This window comes from Corvus brachyrhynchos, unplaced genomic scaffold (genome assembly GCF_000691975.1).
Source record: "Corvus brachyrhynchos isolate BGI_N302 unplaced genomic scaffold, ASM69197v1 scaffold5, whole genome shotgun sequence".
Lineage (NCBI taxonomy): Eukaryota > Metazoa > Chordata > Aves > Passeriformes > Corvidae > Corvus > Corvus brachyrhynchos.
Window position 1 is genome coordinate 2947017 of NW_008238321.1, and position 15245 is coordinate 2962261.

General features: G+C 41.4%; 2 protein-coding genes across 2 annotated transcripts in view; one reads left to right on the forward strand and one right to left on the reverse strand.

Annotated features, from left to right (window-relative positions):
* The window catches only part of TVP23A (trans-golgi network vesicle protein 23 homolog A), an 18997-nt gene extending 9866 nt beyond the window's left edge, over positions 1-9131 (reverse strand). Inside the window, exon 1 of the mRNA XM_017734252.1 lies at positions 9096-9131. Coding sequence (XP_017589741.1) covers positions 9096-9131 — 36 coding nt within the window. The remainder of the gene's footprint in view (positions 1-9095) is intronic.
* A 75-nt stretch (positions 9132-9206) lies between these two features.
* The window catches only part of CIITA (class II major histocompatibility complex transactivator), a 30558-nt gene continuing 24519 nt past the window's right edge, over positions 9207-15245 (forward strand). Inside the window, exons 1-2 of the mRNA XM_017734253.1 lie at positions 9207-9219; positions 11564-11756. Coding sequence (XP_017589742.1) covers positions 9207-9219; positions 11564-11756 — 206 coding nt within the window. The remainder of the gene's footprint in view (positions 9220-11563; positions 11757-15245) is intronic.

Sequence of the window (15245 nt, forward strand, 5' to 3'; positions counted from 1 at the left end):
CGAGCGGGCGTTGGCAGTGCCCCGGGCGGCAGCGTGAGGGGCCGCAGCCGCCCCCGGCCCTCAGCGCGGTCAGCTGTCCGCCCCGAGGGCTCGCCACATGCACCGGCCCCGTCACGGTCGCTGGGGTCTCATGCTGAATACAAGCCCTGAAAGGAAGAAGGAGTGGAGGGAAAGGTGAATGTGTATGTACCAACATGAGAGCACACCTGCGTGTCGCGTTTGGCGCACACCCACCGCCCGGCCAGTGCTGTCCCCGCTCCCAGCGGCCCAGTGCCTGTGGGGGGGGACAGCTGTGGGGGGACAGCTCTGAGGGCAGGCGGTAGCACCACAGCACTGTGGATGTGCCACTGGTGCAGTGGAGGTAACTCGGCCCCTTAGAGCAGCTGAGGTCACTCGGCTTGTTCAGCTTGGAGGAGACTGAGGGAACACCTCCGTGTGCTCTTCGATATCCTCACAAGGGGAAGTGGAGGGGCAGACACTGATCTCTTCTCTGTAGTGATCAGTGACAGGACCCAAGGGAACGGCCTGAAGTTGTGTCAGGGGAGATTTAGGTTGAATATTCGGAAAAGGTTGTTCCTCCAGAGGATGGTCAGACGCTGAACAGGCTTCCCAGGGAAGTCGTCACAGCACCAAGTCTGACAGAGCTCTTGAGCTCTGTGTTTGGAACAACACTCTCAAGGTGTGACTCTTGGGCTGTCCTGTGCAGGGCCAAAAGTTGGACTCAATGATCCTTATGGGTCCCTTCTAACTCAGGATATTCTATGATTCCATGATAAAAATTTTTCATGCCTTAATTAAAAATGCAGGTGGATTATGCAGCAGAGTTAAGGAAGTGAAGCAAGACAACCAAACTTCAGGACAGGGGTAAGGGTTTCACAATAATGGGGGGAAATAGTCTGGACAGTTTAGTATGAAATCACAGAGGGTCAAGGAACATCTGATTAATCACAGCCATGTGTAGATCTGACTAGCTACTAACATTAAATAAGCCTGCAAAATAATAACTCCCTAGTCTTTTCTAAAACATTTAACTAAACCAGATTGTATCTGTTGAGTAAGTACAGAAGCTACTGAGGTGAACTTTTCAAAAATATCAACTGGAAAGCAGCTTTGTGCAAGACTTACAAAAGTCTTGCACAAAGCAATCCCTAATAGGTAAGAAAAACTGGTAAGCTGTTCCTAGTAGGATTATAATTGTAAGGGAGGAAAGGTGTACTAATGATGTTAATATTTTGATTGTCATATTTTGGCCTTGGTAGTGTTACAACAACTTGTGCAATGTGCTAGTAAGTGCAGTAGACTGCCACTAAAAAGCTGTAATTTGATGGGATGGCACACAATAGCCTACAATATTAAAATACTGAAGTGGGGTTTCAGTCTCCAAGGAGATACAAACTCTTTGAGAGCTGTCATGAGATACATTAAATAATTATGTACATACCTGAAGCTAACCTCAATTTCATTTCCTGTATCAACACACACTTCTGCTTACAAGCCATATAGTAACAGTAACTCAAACACAGCCAGCTTCTGACTTGGAAGCAGCTCCTGGAACTCACTGACAGAAGCCTTCAGCAGTGCAGGGAGCTCTTGCATCTTCCTGGCTGCCAGCTCATTCACCTCAGCTCCTGCAGCAGCTCCTCTTGCACCTCTCAGGGCAGTTCTGCCAGCAAATCTGATAGTTTGAATTTAGTAATTCTGTAATGGTGCTGTATTGTCCAAGCCATTGCATTTTCATTCTAAGGCAGCAGAAAATAAGTGCGCTATGTCCCTTATCAGATAAAACAGCACCTCGATGGGAGAGGTGACAATTAGCCTGTATCTGATTTACTACTCTGGTGCTGCTAACTGATTCCCTGAGTGATGAAATAACTGAAAAAGAAGCAGAATCTGTGTTTTGTGTTTTGATTTTAAAACAGATAAATGTTTCTTTAGTTTTCCCTCCTTCTAGTGCTTATCTCCACTGGCTCACTGTAGGGATTATGTGTTTTCCTAACAAAGTCTGTTAGATAATCCCACAGCAGACTGTCACTGTACCGTGCAAATGGTTTTGGTAAATTGTCCAAAAAGCTATATGAAATTATGCTGTGTGATTATTCAAGGTATTTTATGGCTCATCATTTTCTTTTACAGCAAGTTAAGAGCTCAAAAGAATCCTTGGTCCCTAGAGGAGTCAAACCAATAATTTCTTCATTTGGGGTTTACTAGAAAAGAATTCTTCCTTGTTTTTAAATAAATGCATCCAAGTGAAACCTCATTAGAAGCTTCCAGTGTTTTCGAGGATTTCACAGAACAAAATGTCCTATTTTCAACACTTTTTCTGAGTTCTAACTTAACTGCAAATTATTTGAACACTGGAAATATTAGCAACACCCTAAAGGTGATGTAAGTCCTCAAATAGTGCTTCAACAGCCCCAGATGAAAAGACAGTTACACTGAATTTATGAATTGTGGTTTGGTTTTCAGGTTTTTACACAGGAAAACTTTGACCATTTGTCGCCACGACCGCCACTGACCACTGCCCAGGCTAGCCCCTGCGGTGTGCGACAGGAGTGGGGAGCAGCTGGAGGCTCTCGGCTTTAAAGCTGCTCCTCAGGAGCTCAGCTCTGCCCAGGGGAGCTGAACCTCCAGGTACAGTGGCTGTCAGCAGTCCCGACGAAAGAGAGGATAAAAAGTAGCAAGGAGGCTTGCCACAGGAGATAATCCAAGGTTATTGGAGGCAACTCCCAGGAGACAGGCCTCGAGCAGCCCCAGGGAACCTCTTAGAAAGGGAGGTGTTACAATGGGGATGGCTTAACTGGGGACCAATAGAAATCTCTAAGGGAGGGATATGGACGAGGATAGACATTTCCTTGGGCCAATAGCCTCAAGGGGAGGAGGGAAAGGGATCACCTGCCCCAATGGGGCATCGAGGTTTAGGGGATTTCCAAAGGGGGAGGTATCTAGAGGGGTAGGGTCTCGGGGGATTGATGGGGACCATATAAGGGTAAATTGGGAGGTTTCAGATTATGGACACTGGACCTTCGGGAACAACAGGAGGGGTTTGGGTGATTGATAGGGCAAGAGCTAGAACAAGGGGAGGAGAACAACCATGTAGGGAGCACCGGGGGAGCGGCTTGGGTCTGGGGCAAACCAACTGGGAACAGGAGTGGGGAAGGTAGGGATGAACCATTGGGGTACAGAAAACTTATATAAAAATACAATAAAGGTATCGCATCACCACAACCATTTATGAAATATGTTAAGATTCTTAACATATTAATTATTTTAATTAATATTTATTAATTACATAATTGCTGACCGAAGTATATAGCATAAAGTAGTTAAAAAATATATCGCTGCTGTGTCCTTGCCGTTACCTTACAGGGAATAGTGGAAATAGTGGCATTTCTATTGTAAAGCACTATCAGAGGCTTGATATGAATAACTGAAAAATCTCTCCCATTTTTGGTTTCAACAATAAGTAGAACCTCCTCTAAGACTGATATTGTGTTTTATCCACGTGATTACCAAGAAGGCAGCTGATTTCTCTTTCTCTTTGGAACACTCCCCAGAATCTTGCAGAGGCTTATCAGAGACTTCCCCTGTAAACTGCCCAAGGATGTTGTGAATAACTTGACTGGTTTTGCTCTGGTTTAGGCATCTCAGTGGTGTTTACAGTTGAGTACTCTATTCCTCTGAATATTGGAAAATATTGTTAATCCAGTAAGAGTTGCCTCACTATCACTCATCACAGGTATACTTAAAAGGCTTGTTGGTGCTTTGGTAAAATTTTTATATTTGGTTGTGCTAGGGCAAATCAGAGAAGGTACTAAAGAGATAAATTTCTAATAGCATCACTTTCTGATTCATTTGTCAAAGACGATTTCCTGCTTTGGCCCAGAACCAATTCCTGTGGATTTTTTTGGCTGTACATATGTGAATTGTTATGATTGGCAGCTCAGTATTAACAGGGGAGAAGCCACAGGATTTACTTGAGGGATCAGGACAGTTTCTCTTAGCTGGATGATTTATAACAATACACTCTCAGTAGAGATCAAGTTCTGCCATCAGTAAGAAATGGGTAAAAGAAAGATATGTCAAAGCTGAGGAAGTTTGGGCCATGAATATAAATGGGGATTTTAAAAAAAAAAGCTTGTATTGATCCTTCATTTAGTTATGGCTAAAGAGGTGAAAAATAATTTTTGAGTATGTGAAGAAAGGAGTATAAATTCCCATTTTTGCACAGTAACTGGTTGTGATTCTAAGAGGTGCAGTAGCAACTGTATTCCTTTCAGTTAGGGAAAAATCAGGGAAACATTATATATTTTATTAAATACCGTATTTGGTCCTCTGTATTCCCTGTGTGGCTTTAAGGCTTTATTTAACTCATGCTGTAGGAATCTCTACTGCAGTTACCAGGGAAACTAAAGGCTTTGAAATTATTAATGAGTTTACTTCAGTATCATTTTCCTGTTTGGACTGTGCAGTGGTCACTCAGAAACATCCAAAACGAGGGCAGACCAAGGCAAAGTCATCAGCTCTCTTCCAGCCTGGGGTGCATTCTCAGCATTTGGGTGCACATTTCTCAGTGTATTTAGCATTATACATCTCTTGATATGTTCAAAGCTTTAGTCACTCTCAGCTGCAGTTCTTGGTATTTGTTACTTTCGCAAATCATCTCTTATTTCCCAGATTGGGAACTCCAAAAATAAGGAACTTGAGCTGTCAAAAGTTTGGTTTAAGCAACTTCATAGATCCACTGCAGTAAGCAGAGCTTACCTCTGTGCCTTGGGATTGATTTCCCAGAGTGGCAGTGATTTCATCAGAAGAGGTGCTTGGAGTTCCTTCCCTCCTTTGCTACATGAATTTAACATGCCTATACACTCTCACACAAGTATCTAATACCTCTCCTGCCTTAAGCCTCTATAGTCTTACTGAGAAAAAAAAATATAATAATAATCTTAACCTATTAAATAAAAGACCCTAACAGTTATCAAACAGTTGAGAAGCTTAGTACAATAGGAGGTTGATATGAAAAATTGAGCACTGTTTCTTCTACTGGTTTATCTGCAGAAATAAAACTTGAATTGTCTTATGAAAGCTGAATTTGCTTATTCATTAGATTTTTTACATGTTTCCTTTTTCTTTTGTTCCCCCTGGCTGCTTGTAGTACCTACATAGCCTCATTCAGCTCCCTGAAATGCTTGCCGAACAATTCTTCAACCACTTTCACTGGCAATTTCTACTTCATCTTTTGTTGTGGATGCTGTGGCTAAGCAGCTTTTGCCATTCTTGCTTGCACTTGTTTTTCTTATTTATACTAAACTGGTGTCAGGGAGGTGGTAAAGGCAATTACTTTATCAGAAAAAAACCAAAGAGAATATAGACAAAACACAAAGTAAGAAAGGATTCTTAATCTGGTGATGCAATGAAATGAAAAACCTGCACCTTCCATTCTTAATTGTTTTGACCTAGGAATTTTTTTGAAGCAGCCTGTGGTCCCTACTTCTACAGCACTATTGTTCAATAGTGTCTTTCCTAATATATTAATACTTTCTTTTCTAGTTCAGCAAATAGCTTCAGCTTCCTGGTATTCCTTGTACTGAGTCACGGAGAACTTGAAGGAATATCTGAGGAAATACACAAAATCTGTACTATTTCTGTAGGTTTGAGTGGTACAAAGAGGAGGAGGTGCTCAGAATTGTTCTTTAGGTCCCTAGATCCCCCAAATAACCTGCGGGGATATTAAGTGCCTTGGATGGGGTCTGACACATTGACTGCTTATTCTTTACAAGATGCACCAGGTGCTACTGGACATAACTCACTCTCTATGGAGTGCACAGCTCTGAACATCTCCTAGAGTCAGGGGCCCAAACTTTTAGCAAAACTGAAAGCAACGTTCATGTCTGTGGCCTGTGAGCCCCTTTTACAGCCAAGACCATGATTTAAGATACCACAATTTCATCTATGGTCTGAAGGGTGACAAGCCTCAATCTCCCTGTGAGCCCCTTTTACAACCAAGACCATGATTTAAGAGACCACAATTTCATCTATGGTCTGAAGGGTGACAAGCCTCAATCTCCCAGCTTAGAAGAGGAGGAAGCTCCAGGCTGTCCTGGTTGTCTCCACAGCTATTCCCATGAAAGCCGTTCTGCCTGACTTCCCAGCTGGAGGGTGTTTCTCCAATGTCTGGGCCTGAACTCATGAGCCACACATCTTTAAAATCTCTAAATAATCACCAATTACAAATACTGAAATAAAGCTTGGAAGAAGGGCAAGAAGCCAAACCTGTTGGTTTTTCAGAGAATGCACTGACTGTCTGGCTCTCATCCTTCATGTAGGGCAGAGCAGCTTCAGCAGAAGGGTGTGAGCTCCCCTTCTCCACGGCAGAGCAGCCCAGTGACCACACTGCAGAACTGTGGTAAAATGGACCTGAAGCGCCTGAAAAAAAAGGTGGTGTGGCCTTGTCTATGATACCACAATCACTGTGTGCAGTTAAAATGACAGCACAGCTACTGGAATGGGGGTCATGGTAAATGCTCCTTCATTCAATTAACTAATGGCTGTGTCTGGTGTGGATTGTGATAGCTTTTGTGTCTGGTGTGTGTTTCAGTTGACAAAGATCAGAAATGCTCTAGGGAAGCCCCTAAAATATGTGGTTTCTTCAACTGCCAGTTTATTATTTTTGCCCAGTTTTTTTGCTTCAATCTGAAACTTGACATAGGCTGTGGTTTTTTGCACGCATACTTTTCCTTGTTAGCTGGGGTTTGCATTTGTATGCTTTTCCCATTCTTCCTCTATTTTATTTCAGTGTAAGGGAAATTACAGGGCATTTGTGTAACATGCTGCAGTATACCAGTGTACTGGATTAGTTCTATGAATTCCAATGGTGGTGAAAGGAAAGATATTAATTTCTTTTATTTTCTTCTTTTTTTTTTTTTCCTTTTAATTGCTCTTAGATACAGATAAATGAGAAGTCCTTCTGTTGACAAGATGAATACTGTTGTGCACTGCGTATCCCAAACTACTGCTGAGGGATCTGTGCACTTTTGGTGTTCACAGACTACTTGAAAACTAAGGGAAGGCATAAGAGGTTTTCTTAGTGTCTTCTCCTCCATCTATAGACCAGGCAGCTGCCAGCTGCAGGTGGAAATGCTTGCTCAGAGCTCCAGGACGTAAGTGTGACTGGCTGTGAGGGGATATACTAATGGGAGAATGGTAGACTTCATGTGGAGAAAGAGCTCCTCTCCATAGGATAGTTCCCTGCAGAAGCAGACAAGCAAGTGAGCAAACAGCTTGTGATACATTATCATGATTGCCACTTAAACATGAGAAAAGCAGATTTTCTTCAAGTGTTTCACACCTTAAGCAATTTCCACCTGCAAATGTGCCCAGACAGTGTTTGCCATGAGCAGGAGATTATATGCTTTTCAACCCAAACACAGGATTGTTTCCTCTGCTATGTCTAGACTGGAGACAGATCAAAAGCAAGATGGACTTTGAATGGGTGTTAAGATATAAAAATTTCAAGTTAGTTCCTGTTTTACTCTTCCCACGTGTTCTAACTATTCCTGAAGAGTTTTCCAACAAGATCTGCAAGATCATAACTTGGGAGGAAGCCTAGTTTCTATGGAGCTGTCTCTGGCTTTTGCTGGGCTATAGGCAAACATACCAAGCAATAACATGCTAAAAGTACTCTGCCTTTGAACCCAAAGCTGATTATCTTGTAGCTGAGGCCAAAATAAGGGAAAAGGGACTAGAGAGGCTTAAGCTTTGAAAACTTGGTTCAAGTTCTTCTGCTGCTACAGTCCAAATTTGCAATAATTAAATGTGATTTCTATTTCTGATTTTGGTTTTGCATTTGTGGAAACAAAAAAAAGTCTTCTTACTGTCTTGTCTCAGACATAAAATCTGCCAAGGTTCATGACATACCCAAATGACACGTGGTGAAGGATGTAGTGTGGCCTTCACTAGTACCCTTTCAGCTACCTCACTGCCCCTAGGAAAAACAGTGACATTACTTACAGACATTTTACTAAAATTATTGGGTTCCAAAATTAGCTGTAGACTGCACAGCACCATATTTACTTAGAAGTGATACTTCCCCTCAATGCAGAAAAATCAAAAGCACAAGTTCTCCTTTTCAACTCACTTTCCTCTTTATAATGTGTCACAGCACAAACAATGTGTGTGAAAAAGAGAACTAAGTGAGGCCATACATTTTTACTGTTTGGTGCTTCTTATGTAGCTATTGCTTAGGCATGCTTTCCATAGCTAAGGCATGTCTTTTCTTTTGGACCTTGAAAACACTACCATGACAATCCATAAGAGAGATACAGTTGCTATGAAACATCTGTCTTATCTGCAAAAACTGCATGGGAGTTAAAGAGAATCCATAGAACAGGAAGGGAAGTCATGCAGTAAAGCAAATTAGTGAATTACTGATATCTATATATTGTACAGCTTGAATCACTATATTCAGAAAATAGGGAAATTTGTTAAATAGACTTCCCAGTCTATGAGAAATTGCTCAACCAGCAGTACCTCAAAGCTATTCACCCTGGATAGAAGGAATCCCAAAGAAAAGTTCTGCTATGGAAACCAGTTTTTGGCCAGAGAGGCCAAAGACAGTAGCTGACTGGAAAACCAGAGCTCATATATAGAACCAACATAAAAGGAATTTTCAAGGAATCACAGTTCCTTGTTCATAGTACAGTATCAAAATCCATAGGGACTTGGCAGCAATGTCCATGAGCATTAGAGAGCATGGCCCTCAGTGAATAAGCACCAGCCCATTCCTGAACCGTGCAAGGCAGAACTGCAGGAACATACTTTGGATAAGTCTCAGGAGCCCTCAGTTACCAATGTTGTGCCTTCCATTGTGCATACACACTCACATAGCATTTCCTCAGCAACTCCACCAAGGTTTGCGGCTCTTTATGCAAACCTTTCTATGTCTATTATGAAACTGATTTCCTGTAGGAAAGTAGAACTGTGATATTTTGGAAGATGTTTTGAACATAAAAGCTCTGCCTTTTAGAGTGCAGGGGTGTGTTTTTTCTCTAGAGCTTGTTTTAAAATGTGTCTGATCAAACCTTTCCTTACTTCCTCACCTCAGAAACTAGCTGTGCTTCAAAGTCCTCCAGCATCCTTCCACACCTACATTTCCAGTATCACCTACCATAGTTCTTCCCAAATGCTATGACGAGCCTCAGTAGTGCAGCATGAACACTACAGGTGAGGCACACCAAGATAACACACTGCAATGCTGCTGGTCACACTTGCATCTTCCACAGAAGGTCATTTTCTTAAGTGAAGTTAGGAATTCAAAAGGTTCAGAATTTCCAGTCTAGTAGAGGCAAAGACATTATGGCCTCAAATATTTGTGGTCATTCAGAGTCTCTCTGGACTTTGGACATGCATTCTCAGAGAGCTGACGGAGCAAGACTCAAAAGGAGAGAAAGACTGAGCATGCAGACTAATTAGCATGAGAAATGAGGGAATCTTTTAACTAATAGAAGATAGAATACTAATTAATAAGAAACCTATCTAACTTGTAGCCAATGAACATTAATGCCTTTGTTTGCCAAAATGTATTAATAATGAAAAGTTCTAATAGCTGTGGTGCTGGTTTTGTGAATTTGCCACCCAGCCTCCCTTTCTGTGCAGAACTGCAAATAAATCAAATACCTTGACTCTGTGTGGGGTTGGCCTCTCCCACACCAGATGAAACAAAACATTTTGGGACAACAAAGGCATGGATGAAAATACAGGAGGAAATCCTCAGGATACAAATTAAGATAGTTCATGTGAGGGCAAAATACTGACCTCTATCATCACATGCATTCAAATTAATGCCAGGAATTAATATTTTAAGTGTAGAAAACCATAGAAAGTGGCCTAGTATCAGTTATGCTGGTTCTTCCAATACTACTGAGCATATTCTGTCCCCTCCTTTGGTAGTAGGGTAGTGTCCCAGTCAACATCAAAGCAAAAAAGCTTATGGCCACCTTAGGCAGTTCCCAGATGTCTCCCAGCCTCTCTTTTTCCAGTCTGCATTTCTTCTAAGACCACCTTTATAGACTACTCCATTAGGTGAACCATGTTTTGCTCCAGCAATTCTTTTCTGCTCTTTCCAAGCAGCTATGAGTGTTGTACAAAAATTACAGTCAACCAGTGTTTGCTGCAAACGTGCACTGGAATTACAGTAATAAGCTGAACTCTTGTTCCCCAAACTGTTGTTCTTGATGTGTATAGAAATTGCCTCATGGATTTCGGCCTCAGAAGCTGCTAAAGAAATCTGTTTGCCGGGCTGCTGAAGGAGTTTATCATTTGAGGGGTTGTGCTGCACATTAGAATAGGGCTAACAAACAACCCTCCGAAATTTCCTTTGATTTTCTTATGCAGTGATTGTTTTATTCTCCTATCAAAACAGAGCACTAAACCAGAGAATCTGTATTTGTGCAGCCTTTCATTATTTTCTGCTTTGAATGCTGTTATTCTGAGATGTTGCTTTTTTTCTAAAGTGCACAGAGGAATTCCAACACAGCCCGGATGAGAGAGAGCCTGAAGAGGCTGGTGGCCTGCAGCACAGATCAGGCCCCATGTCTGTAAATACCAGGAGAAGATCAGCTGCTCCCAGGAGGGAAACAGCTTTGTCTCTTCTCAGTGTGCATGTTTCCATGGAACTTGGTGGAAGTGGATCTCCTCTGCAAAGACAAAAGTCTTACACAGGTGGGCAGCTGCTTTGCTCACAGGAGCTGCTGCCTTGTGCAGAAGCCATTTCTTGCTGGCAGCTGGTTAAAATCTCGCCTTACTGGAGCAGGGAGTCAGGATATCATTGAATTCATTAAATCCTCTTTGCCTACCCCTTCAGACTCTGGTGGAACTTTTCTTAAAAGCTATAACCAATGGAATAATACTACAAAAAGTATTTGTTCATTCTAGAGTACAGTCTCTTTTATAATTAATTTCTGATTTGTGTAGGTCAATGCATGAAAACTAAGCAAGTAATCTTGCAGATCACCACAGAAGCAGCTATAGGCATCATGAGAGGAACACTCATGAATGAACTTGGTTTTCAAAAGGTTGTTTGTCTTACACAGGTAGGCATGGCAAGGTAAGTGAAGATTAGATGAATAAACATTCTGTCGGATGCTGCTACGTTGTGAACACCATGTGTAAGCCCGACAAGCTCCTGTTTCATAGAACATCCTACTTGTCATTTTCAGCCAATGGCAAGAGACACTTGCATGAGAGGCAAAACTAATTTTGTATTGGTAGATTCTGTGAACATGGGAAAGACACTTTCACTTCTGTTACACCAAGTGGAGCTGCAGGGTAAGTGCCCACATGCTGCTGGCTTTATTCTTACTGATGGACTGTTTAACAGCATGGCTTTGGAACAGATTTGAACTGGAATGAAACAGGAGTTGAAGAATTTGGGAAGCAATAGAATATGTTACTGTCATCTCTCATCCAGTTCTGGCTTCCAACCGAATAAATTGATCTTTTCCTAATTAGTGACAAGATCAAGCTCTTCTTAGCAGGGACAAGTAACCAGTAAAGGTAACACTGCTAGTTATACTGGGGCTGCTAGAAGGGAGGTTCCTCTTAGTTTTCCTCTTTGGAATTCCCCCTCTGAGTGTTCTGATTCTTGTTATTTCCTCCTTTCTACTGTCGCTTTCTGTTAGCCCTGGGCAGGGCTGGCAGTTCTCATCATTTTTTGGTACTGAATCCAGAGTGATAGAGCAGGAACTGTCCACTTTCTTAAGGTCAGTTTTTCTTCAACCCTTGAATGCATGCTTTTTTCATGGTAAATTCATCTTACCTTGCTTTTTGTACATATTTGTAGTTGAAGTGTGTCAGTATTTGTACTTGTGTTGCTTGAAATACTAGTAGGATGATGTCTGAATGTGGGTGAAATTTCAGAGAATTTTTTGTGATTTTGTTTTGTGGCTAGTCCTGCTACTTGCTGAAAAAGTTGCTGTAGTTTGTTTCAGACTTTGTTAATTTTTTTTTTTTGTAAAAATGTTGTGCCTATGGAAAGCGAAACTGAGAATCATTGAAAGAAGCTGGCTTATTTCCATTTTTTCACAAATCTGGCAAAACAACCTAGAGCTTTACTTTCCCCTTGAGCTGGGCTGAAATTCTGTCTTGAAGAAAGCCATTGCATTAAAATCTAGACAAGTATCTGCTGTGATGCTTTACTTTATCTTACTGCTGGGATGGGAGAGCTGGGCACAGCTGTGACGCAGGAGGCAATAATGGACATGAAAGGCAAATTCTGCTCTAAATCACAGCTCTGACACCTGCAGGGCACTTATTACAGCTCTGCCTGAACTTGTCCATCTCCAGCACCAGATGAGTAACATTGTTGGTTCTGAGCTAAGCTCGTTGAAAGGCAAAAACTCATTTTGCCTGATATTTTTGCTTTTTTAAACTTCTTTAAACTCATCTCTAAGGGAGACAAAGAATAATGTGGCTGGATATAGATATGGGGTTTTTTTCAGCACCATCTCTGTTTTTCTTTCATTTTAGACTATGAAGTCTGTGGAAAGTAACACCATTCCATCAGAAAGATAAAGACTTTTAGCAATAGTAGTATCTCTTCTTGAGCTGGATAATAAAATAGAAAAAGTTAAACTGGCTTTTCAGTGTGTAAGTTTTTTACAGAACTGAAATAGAAACGGAAACCTTCAAAGCTAAATATAAATTGATGTGCATTACCTGCATTTTATAAATAATTAGGGCATTTCTGAAAGGAAAAATCTCTGTGGTACCTGTGGAGCAGAGGAATTGTCAGTCATTTATTTGGGGAGAGGAAAAGGAGGTAAGTGATTGGAACATGGAGGGAATTCCATCCTTCCTCACTGCTGGCTTTCCCACCTCCCAAAGAACCTTGTCCTAAAACATTGACTGCAGCAAAAGCCAGGAAACAGCCCTGCCTTTGGGGGAGTGCCTTGTGCCCCTGACATGACCCTGGGGGGGGGGCAGAGAAGATGAGAGAAAACTTTCTAAAGTTGGTGAAAGAAAACAAGGCTATAAAATTGTGGCCAACAATACTGAACTTTTCAGTATTTGAAAGTACTTTTAAATCAAAGTACCGATGTTTCACTGGACTCCTTAGTTACAGCTTGATATAGCCTGCTTTTTGTCAGCTTGTTCACTCAGACTCATGTGTAGCACTTAATGGGTCTGGGGTATTGCAGGAAAATAGGATTTGTTCAGCAATCTTTGTATTTAATTTTTCAACTTGCTGTCTTCACAGCAGTCCCACTCTCTAATTTTTCTGTAGTCTAGAACTTGGAATGTTATGAAAGACTTGGATGTTATGTCATCCTCTGGTTAAAAATGTGTGATTTGCATGGCACTACTACTCTTTTCTATGAATTGTCCTCAGCTTCCTAAACTGGTCCAAAAGTTAAATTGGAGGGGGATTTCCTCTGTTCCTAAAATGACTTTACAAATTTTCGTTTTCTTAACCTCTGTACTCATGTGGGAGATTTATTGCCTGTTAGTTCATATGTCAACAGAGGTTTGGGAAGGAAAGCCCCTGACAACTCTCCTCAAATCTCCTCTCCTTTACCTTTTGGCCTTTATAATCCTTTTTTCTCTTAGATAACATTTGATTTCAATTACTAACAGACCCCATGGCCTGGAATCTTTAACATGTTGACCCTTTAAAATATAAGACAAGATGAAATAAAATTATTTGGGAAAAATAATGAATCAAAATTACCTCCATTACGTTTAGAAATCTAAAATGCCCCATCTAGCTCTTATGATTAATATGTGATTTAAGTGAACATCTGCTCCTTCTTTGTTCTTGTACAGAGATGTTCACTGTTTCTTTCACTACTTCTCCAGAATTTTTAATTCATATGGTATCACTGGAACTCTAAAAGAGCATTGAAAAAAAGCATTGTGAGTCTTGGAAGTGAACCAGATTATTATGCCAGATATGCAGGATGCAGAGCTAAACTAAATGCATCCTAAGTAGAGACCTGGCAGTGTCAGGTGTGCCCAGTCACTGCAGAGGTGGCACAAAGAGCACGTGGGGCTGCCAAGTGTGGCCATGCAGCCAGAGCGTATCGGCTGCTGGGGAAAGGAGGTGTTATTTAAGGATTTAAAGAACAATATTTGTCTTAACCAGCGTCCAAACCACAAAGGATTGAACTCTCTGAATGGCATGGAAATACATTTGGAAGTACGTCCTGTCTCGCCCCCACCCAGCACATGCCCTTTGCGCGTGGAAGCCTCGCAGGTGGCCCTGGGGACTCCTGTCCTGAAGGTCCCTGCAGGCTCTGCCTTGCTCCTGCTGAGAGCTGGCTCTGGCCTTCACAGCCCTAACACAGAAATTATCACAAAATTTTTTAGTCCTCTGGCATGAAACTGTGCCAGACACCCATTTTGGCAGCATTGAGTCCCATGAGACCCCAAAGGGAATGTAATATCAGTAAACTAAGTTAAAATTATGTATGAAACAACAGAGGAAGTGCTGAGCAGTACAGAGCTTATTCACCCTTCACCTCAGACAGGACTGCTGAGATGCTGTGACAAAAAAAGCGGAAACTCTGAGAAAGGAGACGCTGTTGTAAACAAGCTTGGTAAACGCCTGGTTTCATTTTGTGTGCTTCAGTTACAATATGCAGCAAAACACTTGCTGTCCCTGACATGTAATTTTCCTTGCCTCTGACTCCTCTCCATGTAGAAATTTCCATCTTTCAAAAACTTGCTTCTTTATTCACAGTGTATTTTCCATGGTGGAGCTATCTTTTTAATGCAGCAGAATACAGGTGCTATTAAAAATTTGTTGATTCAGATACCAAAAGAAATCCCAGGATCCTAAATCCAGTGTAGTCAATAGAGAGACAGCTATATAAAGATTTGTGTCAAAACCAAAAAATGAAGAAAAAATACCAGAGCTGAAGGCCAGTCAGACTCATGAAGCAAAAAATGGCAAGCAACCAAGTTCTTCATTTTTGAAAGAATGGCAATCTTCATCTTGTTAAGGTAGAAGAGTATGTTTCTCTCACTCCTGCGCACCTGAGCGATACCATCTTTTACATTCTAATTTTAAGCTCTGTAGCCAGACCTGACTCTGGCAAGACTTTCCTTTGGTTGCTTCCTGACTTCTTGACCATTGTATTCCATTACTTAGGTATTTATCCACAGAGAGATGCTATTGAAAGAAAAGTTAAAAAATAGAAAAGCTCTTATGACTATGAATTAATTAAAGCTTAGTATTTCCATGAAGATTA